Here is a 9797-nt window from a genome sequence, read left to right as displayed (position 1 = left end):
CATGAATAACTAACCACAGTTATAATAATGTTACTCCTTTAGAACATGCATTAAAACACATGACAAACAAGCAATTTCAGATGTATCTGCAAAGATTATTATAACGTACATTGTGCATAAAGGCTTTAAGTAAAGTTTTACCAATCTTGTTTCTTGCCCATATTGTAATTGTCTTTTGAACTCAGTTACCTATGAACACACAGCCATTATCTTGCTTGCGTCATTGAACGTTGGTGTAATCTCAAGACGGATATTATTATCACTGGTCCCATAATCCTGTAAGGCCTCTCAAGCAGTGATGTCACCGTTCTGCCTTACAAACCAGAAATCCAGATTTATATGCGACAAAAAAGGATGACACATCATTGATGATCAAATTGTTTAATCAAAATGCAAATATATGTAAAGGAAAATATTCTTTTTGAACTATTCACAATATAATACAAATATTACAATATCAAAACTTAAACCAAATAAAACCAGAGTATATTAATAATAATAATAAAAACGGTCGTAAATTATACTACTGAGGTTCATGTTGGTGCTGGTATTGCATGTGCGGGACTAAAGATTTAGAATGAGAATAAAAAAAATATAGCAGCTTATCAGACCCTACGCAATTCACCGACTTTGTAACAAAACGTACCTTTTTAGAATCATGGAACAAATGAGTGGATTTCAGAATAGTTTCCAGAAGGGTGCCTAGACTGATGCCCAAGAAAATTGGCTTTCATGACATGGCTCGATGTTGCACTCACTAATTACTGAGAGCCTCGGAGCAATGAATGTGGTGTCAGACAGTGTTATGAAGTAATACCTCCGTTTCTCTCTTAACACATAACCTGTTACCACAACAGTGTGGGCGTTAGAAAGACTCGCATCAGAATTTGAACATATGGCAATTCGACCTGCGGTATAAAACACCAAAACCACCAACAGACCTATAAAAAAAAAAAATGAATCATCAATAAAAGAGTTTATTTTTCCCAGAAGGGAACACATTACCTATAAAGTAAGGTAAAATAATCAATAAATAATCCAAATAGTTTAATACAATTATTGAAAGCATGAACTAGAACACAGATGAATTCTTGTCTATATAGACTGTTAGCCCTTGATGCCAAGTTACTTTTGCATAACATGTCAGGGTCACGTGACTGATGCACTGACTCTGCTACAGGATGTTACAAGGACAGAGAATCAGTGGGTTGGTGGTACAGGCTTTGGTTCCTGCAGATTATGACTCAGCTACCAAAAACCAGGTCGGTCCAAAGGAGTCCGGACCAATAGCAAGTAGACAGTTGGCTGGGTCCAAACACGGAAAGTGGGGTGTTAAATCAGGGCCAAGAGCTCAGAGTAGCAGCACAGTGATCTAGATTTGCATATAGCTCAGACAGCTGCGCACCACCCACACACAGCTTCTCCCTGAGGACAAACAGACACACATAAGTCTTCTCTATCTTGTTTATACATTTTTCTATGATACATTTTGTTTGGAGCAACATGACTAGAAGCATTTAATGAACATTTTTGTATGTATATATATAAATACATATAAATAAGTATATATATATATATATATATATATATATATATATATACTTATAACAAGCGATCAAGATTTGGTCAGCATAAACAGTTGTGAAGTGTCCCTGATTGTCCCTGCTGTTTCACTTCACACAGGATAACTTCCACTACATCGCTTAAAGTTCCAAACAGGAAGTGGATGTCTCGTATGCAGGAAGTGAAAGAGGTCAAGAGAAGGTGGCTGAAAAAATTACTTTGCAGAATAAACATTATAGAATAAAAAAAGCAATTCATGACCTCTTTAACACAAGGCAATCTCAGTGAGCCACGAACTTCATATATACACAAAATGCTTGTCTGACTAAAAGTTATTCTCAATGTTTAATGCTAGCGTGGTTCATGGGAAAGGAAAAGGATTTAAACAATTGCAAAAATCTCTGAGTCAGTCACACCCGCCCGACCCGCTCTCTTTCCTTGGTACTGACATTCATGACTGACTTCTCATCTCTCTCATTCTCTCTCCTCCCTCTCTTTCTTGCAACCTGTTGCTGCTTGTTGCCTTAGTTTGTTCACATCTTGTGTTCCCCAATGGATGTTACATAACTAAATACCAAAAAAGAAAGAAAGAAAAAAAACGGATTGCATGCACACCCAGTGCACACCCTCACCGTGCTGATTTAGGTAATGAAGGGTATGGTGGAAATGAAGAGCAGGGGCCAGTTGCATAAACTGTTGTATAAAAGTTGCATAGCCATTATGTTAAGACCTACAGTAGTATGACCCACAAGCAGTTAATCAAGGGATAGTTAGTCTTACTTTTTTCGGCATCAAATTAGGTAAATGTACGTTTTTATGTAACTGACTTGTAGGAGAAATTTCGAAGACTAACTTGTAAGACTAGTCTAAGCGTTTTATGTAACCGCCTCCTGGTCTGGACTTGGAATGTTGTCTTTGCAACATTCATTTTTTCAGAAATTACAGTTCTGACAATGCAGTTAGAGCCAAGGTTATATATTATATATATAAAAGCTAGGTTATACATCTACCTTTTTCCTTACAAGCCTCTGCATTTTAGATTATGGGAGGCACGTCCGGTTTGGGGAAGCTCCACTCAAATCATAAGGTTGCGCAACAAATAATCCTTATACGTCAGTTTGACTGAATGAGATGTAAAATTTCCTTCATGTTCAGATTTCAAGAGAACAACAAAACGATTGGTATTTTAATGTAACGTGGCATAACAAGAATATCTATGATGAGCTCTTTTCAGTCGCTGCATTCTTTTCCTCCTGATTATTTTCGTTTTTCTTTTCTGCTGCAACAGTATTTAAAAGGACAACATATACTGCTCATTTGTGGTCTGCTCTCCTGATTTATTTACAATATATCCCATTAATAATTTACTGGAATGCACAAAGAATCTCTTGTTTTTCTCCCCAAATCCTTTCGTCTCTTTCCGGGCTTGTTGCTGCTGATGCACAGATGCTTTAAAATAACTGTCTCCCATTTTCACTTCTAATCCCTATTAGCAGTGTTTACTGGAATGTTTCTAAAGCAGGTAAAAGTAATATTTATTGTCTGTCAAAATGACGAAAATCACTTCCAAATATTATCACTCAATGTTCTAGTTTTTTTTTTTGATTAAGGCAACGTGCAAGGCATAATACAGACATATTACTACAGTGATATTTAACACGTCCATAATATTGCTGAAGAGACAATAGGGGGTTATTCATGGTCTGTGTTAGTAATTTGTTAATGCTTTTAGACTTTTAAATAGCCTTTTAAAGGTGGTATCAGTGATTTCAGGCCCAAAAATATTTACCGACAGGGGGAGGGTGTTGTGAGGTTTTGAGCCAGCTTTTTCTTCAGCTCTGACTTTGCGTGCAGCCGTGCACGAGCACAAAACCTCACAACGCCCTCCCCCTGTCGGTGATTGGTTGGAACACTATTTGTTTTGGTTTTGAGTGTTTGGCTAAACCATTTGTTTTTGTGTGCAGATCTCAGAGCCTAGGCTGCCTACAGAGACGCGTTTTTTTGACGGCATGCTTATGGGGCGGGCAGCTAGCGGATCGTTAGGAAAGATTAGATGAATGTGATAAAAATATTTTTGGGCCTGAAATCACTGATACCACCTTTAATGGTCAGTGGTTAAAGGGTGAGTAGAATAATGTCACTTCATTGTCATTTCATTGAGTTTTTAAAAATGCTTATTGCGTTCATAGATTGAGCCTTTCGCTGATTGTTTACAGTTTAACAGAAGTAATTCACATAATTCGTGCAAATCGTCATGGGGCGTAGGAAAAAGGTGGATGCACTCACCGGCCACTTTATTAGGTACACCTGTTCAACTGCTCGTTAATGCAAATATCTTATCGGCCAATCACATGGCAGCAACTCAATGCATTATATGGCATGTAGACATGGTCAAGACGATCCGCTAAAGTTCAGACTGAGCATCAGAATGGGGAAGAAAGATGATTTAAGTGACTTTGAACGTGGCATTGTTGTTGGAGCCAGAAGGGCTGGTCTGGGTATTTCAGAAACTGCTGATCTTTTCAAGCACAGCCATCTCTAGGGTTTACAGACAATGGTCTGAAAAAGAGGAAATATGAGTGAGCGGCAGTTCTTTAGGCGAAAATGTCTTTTTGATGCCAGAGGTCAGAGGAGAATGGACAGGCTGGTTTGAGCTGATTGGAAAGGCAACATTAACTCAAATAACCATTCGTTACGAATTATGCAGAAGAGCATCTCTGAACGCACAACAAGTCGAACCTTGAAGCAGATGGACTACAGCAGCAGAAGAACACACCAGTGCCACTACTATCAGGACAGGAAACTGAGGCTACAATTCACTGGCTTACCAAAATTGGACAATAGAAGACCGGAACACACTTTGGGCCCATAAGTGACAATTGAGTAAAGTTTAAATGCAACGAGTTAAATGAGTATTGTTGCTGACCATGTCCATCCCTTTATGACCACAGTGTACACATCTTCTGGTGGCTACTTCCAGCAGGATAACACGCCATGTCACAAAGCTCAAATCATCTCAAACTGGTTTCTTGAACGTGACAATAAGTTTTGCCTCCTGGACGCCTTCCCGGGAAGGTGTTCCGGGCATGTCCCACCGGGAGGAGACCCCGGGGAAGACCTAGGACACGCTGGAGAGACTATGTCTCCCGGCTGGCCTGGGAACGCCTCGGTGTCCCCCCGGAAGAGCTGGAGGAAGTGTCTGGGGAGAGGGAAGTCTGGGCATCCCTGCTTAGACTGCTGCCCCCGCGACCCGGCTCGGATAAGCGGTAGAAGATGGATGGATGGATGTGCAGCAGACAGATCTGCAGCAACTGCGACCAAAATCTCTGAGGAATGATTTCAGCACCTTCTTGAATCTATGCCATGAAGAATTAAGGCAGTTCTGAAGGCAAAATTGCGCCCAACCTGGTACTAGCAAGGTGTACCTAATAAATATAGATTTTAATATATTGTGATTTTATAATGGTTTCTCTATTTTAATATATTTTAAAATATAATTTATTACTGTGATGCAAAGCCATTGCTCCAGTCTTCAGTGTCACACAATCCTTCAGAAATCATTCTAACATGCTAATTGTTTAGGATATAACCTGGCTTTCTCAAACGATTTTTATAAATCTTCCCCCAAAAAATATATTATAAAAAATATATATCATGCACTGCAAAGTGTTGCCTCAGTTGCCGTTTACAGTGAACACATAAAAGATTCCACTCCTCCAGCCTTGCAATTATACGCTTCACAACAGTGCTGCCATGGCAACCGTACAACATTTGGGCAGCTCCCCTTTGCAAGACAGCAGAGTAAATGCTTTATGAACCCAATCCTTAAATCAACAAAACAGAACATAACACTGCAGAGATGGTGCTCGCTCGAAAACAAGCATGCAACACTGAACATCTGACAAAAGCTGCAGCAGCGTCACAGCCGTTGTGAGTTGACAGCGTCAGTGCAGCGCCTGGTTGCTTAGATATCAATCCCTGCTGAGAGATTCAGCACCTAGAGACAAGATGTTCATGAACAAATTCAATGAATAACAGTCTTTCTTGTTTCACAAAACATAAAGTTTAGATTCAGATCATTAAAGGGTTAGTTTACCCCAAAATTTTAATTCTGTCATTATTTACTCACCCTCATATCGTTCCAAACCCGTAAGACTTTCGTTCATATCCAAAACACAAATGAAGATCTTTTTGAGGAAATTTGAGCGATTTCTGTCCCTCCATTGACAGCTACGCAACTACCACTTATTTGACGCTTCAAAAAGTTCATAAAGATATTGTAAAACTGATCCATATTAAATGAGCGGTTTAGTCCACATTTTCTGAAGAGACACGATCACTTTATATGATGAATAGATTGTGGAAGCTCAAACGTGCTGCATAACACAGGAGAATGAAACTCGTTGGTTCTTACCTTTCAAGTATGCGTGAGCTTCAGTTTACCTCAACTGATGTGTGAGTTGATAAATGTTTATATGTGAATAAAAACCTAAATTGAATCTGCTCAACTGTGTCTCTTAAAAAAATTGGATTAAACCTTTCATTTCATATGGATTAGTTTTATGATCTCTTTATGAACTTTTTGAAGCGTCTAAGTGACAGTTGCGTAGCTGTCAATCGAGGGACAGAAAGCTCTCAGATTTCATCAAAAAGATCTTCATTTGTGTTCTGAAGATGAACGACAGTCTTACAAGTTTGGAACAACATGAGAGTGAGTAATTAATGAGGTAACACTTTAGTTTAGAGTCCAAATCTCACTATCAACTAGTTGCTTATTAACATATTACTAGGATATTGGCTGTTTATTAGTACTTAAAAGCACATATTAATGCCTTATTCTGCATGCCCATATTCTACATCCATTAATCCTACAAATGACCTTAAAGGTCCCTTTATATGCCCCTTTTCACAAGATGTAAAATAAGTCTCTGATGTCCCCAGAGTGTGTATGTGAAGTTTGAGCTCAAAATACCCAACAGATCATTTTTTACAGAATGTTTAAATTGACATTTTTTGGGGCTCAGAAAAACGAGCTGTTTCAGTGTGTGCCCTTTAAATGCAAATGAGCTGCTGCTGGACGACACAGGGGGCGGAGCTTCATGAGCTCGCGCTCAGTCTCTCAGGACAATTTCATCTCACGGAATGATGATAATATCAGAAACTCTCAGTAACGGCGTTCATTTCGAGTCGGACAATAATGCCTACAGAGTCAGAGTGCTGTATAGAGATGAAACAGGTATAGTTTAGTAGTTTAATTACGGTTATTATAACGTATTTGTCATCTGCTTGTATGTATCCATTATTTATTAACAGCCTACAAGTCTGCTGTTTCGGACCAGGTCCGAATGATGATCAAACATGTACTGATGAGTTTAATAAAGTTTATTGTACATCACACAAAAGATGAAGCGTCAGTTTTACTTCATAAAATCACCGTAAGAGCTGAGTAAACACAGTAGCCTAAGTTATAAGAAGTGCGCAAGTAGCCAGTAGAGTTGAGGGAGCATTCCTGTGGGCGGAGGTTAGTCAAGAAACGGTTCTGGTGATGTCACTAATGAAGGAAGTAGAGGGATGTAGTCCAAACGAGCCGTTTTATGTAGTCAACTTCTGTTAAATAAAATATCTCGCTTGGCATTGAACTTTGAGCTTTATAATTTTACAGATATTATTTATACTCTAACAACAACATTACACACTAACTAAAGTTTGAAACATGGGATCACGTAGAACGGGACCTTTAACTTAACAATACCTTACTAACTATTTTTAAGAAGTAATTAGGAGTTTATAAAGGCAAAAGTGGCATTTAATAGTTAGTTAATAGTGAGAATTGGACCCTAATCTAAAGTGTGACCATTAATGAAATAATTTTCATTTTTGGGTGAACTATCCCTTAATAAGGGATGATTTTAAGGAATCTTTAGCCTACAAATCAATATCTCATGGAATGACAGCCCAGCTGAAATCTTTCTAAAGTTATAAAATGTTCAAGGTAGCCAAAGCAAAGCCTGATACAGCAACTTACTGAGACCAGTGTGTTATGTAACAGGTCACATTAAAGCAACTGATAATGTATGGGTGATATTCAGTTTGGGTACATGATCAGATTATTGTCTCTGTGCATTAGCATACAGTACTGTACTGATTAAAGCATGCATTTGACACACGTGGATAAGTGCGTAAAATGAGGTCACTGAGGTCTTGGGTGTCACGGCTCATTAACCTCGCTGAGGTAAGTGAGCTAAAGATCAGCTGTCAACCGCTCCACAAATGTGTGTGCGAGCGTGTAGCTACACTTGACTGATAAGGTTAATCAATAAATGTTTTCTCCAGCCCTGAAGACACATCCTAGCAAAACCTTGATAAGCACACGAAAACTTTGCAAATGGCAATCCTGCTCAATAAATCATGAGAGACACATTAAGAAACCGGAAACGACTGTGAACATGACACATGATGAAATTCATGCATACATGTTTTTTAACATGCAAATACGGCCCAATAAAAAATAAAGTTATACTATGCGAATATTAATCATTAAATTAATTACAGTGAAAAATAACAAGTAAGACTTTGCTATGGAGCATCCAGTTAAATAATTTAACATACATATTCATAAGCCGTTCTTTCACCATAGTAGGATTAGTAGCTAGGGAGTTGATTAGTACACAGCCCAATAGGTTATAGCAAATAATTTAGGCCTACTATTTTATAAAAAATTAAATGATAATATTTTTAATTATAATATATTGCAATGTCAACTGTTATTTGATCCCTCTCCCACACTATCCTGGGAACAATTCATTCAAAAGAATTTGGCTGTATAGGGGAATTTTGTGGTTATCAAGAAACTGTATCATCAAATAGCCTGAGGCCCTTAAGCCCCGCCCCTTTTAAAGTCTCTCCTTCAGTAACACAACATAAAACCACATCCAACTGTAAATCTACATTGTTAAAAGCACAACCATATCCTACTGTAAATCTTAATATTTAAAAGCACAATCACATCAGAGTCTTTATATATTAAATAATTCTCATTAATTTGTAGCATTATATTCAGCACTCCTCATTAGCCTGGGGCTTCATCAACATCATCAAAATCAACACATTGGCAGTGTGAAAATCCTTGAGACAAGATCAAATATGCGTGCATTCTAGTTTCCAGTTAGGACAAGTTTCACAAACACCTTTGTACACCGCTGGGAATAAATTGCGAAATATCTTTACCAGGAATGTGTATTCTGGCAAACGACTCAGGGGGAAGCGGTGATGTATCATTAAATACATTCTATGTATCATTAATGCCTTCCTCAGTGCAAAAGTGTGATTTAGAGTGCACAAGAGGACAGTTGATAGCATAACCTGTTATTACACAGGTGCCACATTAGTGAGAGTTATTGCACAGATTGCAACGCAATGTGAGCAATCTACAATCTATTCAACATAAGGACCTAAACTCAATACACATACATACACAAGATCGCACAGGACTTCTCCGGTTTGCCTGACATTAACATGCAATGAAAGAGATTACGTGAGTTTAGTCAGTACAGAAGCTTGACTAAAATTCACTTGAGGTGTGACATTGGTGGTGAGATTAAAATGTAAAAGCTTATTCATAAGCAACACCCTACATTTCAAAAGTTCAGGCTCGGTAAATATTTTCAAGTCTCTTATGCTCATCAAGGCTGCATTTATTTGATCAAAAATACAGTAAAACGATAAAATTATGAAATAACATTACAATTTAGAATAACAGTTTTCTGTTTTAAGATATTTTTAACATAATTTATTCCTGTGATGGCAAATTTTAATTTTCAGCATCATTACTCGAGTCTTCAGTGTCACATGATCCTTCAGAAATCATTCTAATATGCTGATTTGGTGCCAAAGAAACATTTCTTATTATTATCAGTTGAAAACAGTTGAATATGCAGAAGATTTTTGTAACTATGGAAAAGCCATTGCTGTTATTTTGATCAATTTAATGCTTCCTTGCTGAATAAAAGTATTAATTGAACTTTTTTTTAATAAGCTTACTGGCCCCAAACTTTTAAACAGATCACCAAATAGAATTCTAATGCAGCATATAAACAATGAACAGAGGATTCACTTTGCCATTTAACCATGGCAGGCATGATGTCAAGGATTCACAGAACTGTCTTCTGAGGTTTGGGTAGGCTTATGATGCAATAACACCCTTACGGCAGAAACTCAATGGCCCTACGAGACAG

The 9797-nt window shown here is 37.9% G+C and overlaps 1 protein-coding gene across 4 annotated transcripts in view; it reads right to left on the bottom strand.

Annotated features, from left to right (window-relative positions):
- Nucleotides 1–366: 366 nt before the first annotated feature.
- swt1 (SWT1 RNA endoribonuclease homolog) overlaps nucleotides 367–9797 on the bottom strand; it is a 32073-nt gene continuing 22642 nt past the window's right edge. For all 4 annotated transcript variants that reach the window (XM_081378010.1, XM_081378008.1, XM_081378009.1 and 1 more), the window contains exon 18: nucleotides 367–1425. In XM_081378010.1, coding sequence (XP_081234136.1) covers nucleotides 1338–1425 — 88 coding nt within the window. In that variant the 3' untranslated portion in view covers nucleotides 367–1337. The remainder of the gene's footprint in view (nucleotides 1426–9797) is intronic.

Source organism: Scardinius erythrophthalmus, assembly GCF_964197995.2.
Source record: "Scardinius erythrophthalmus genome assembly, chromosome: 11".
In the NCBI taxonomy this organism is placed as follows: Eukaryota; Metazoa; Chordata; class Actinopteri; order Cypriniformes; family Leuciscidae; genus Scardinius; species Scardinius erythrophthalmus.
Note: the sequence above shows the minus strand (reverse complement) of the source record. Positions and strands in the feature narration are given on the sequence as shown.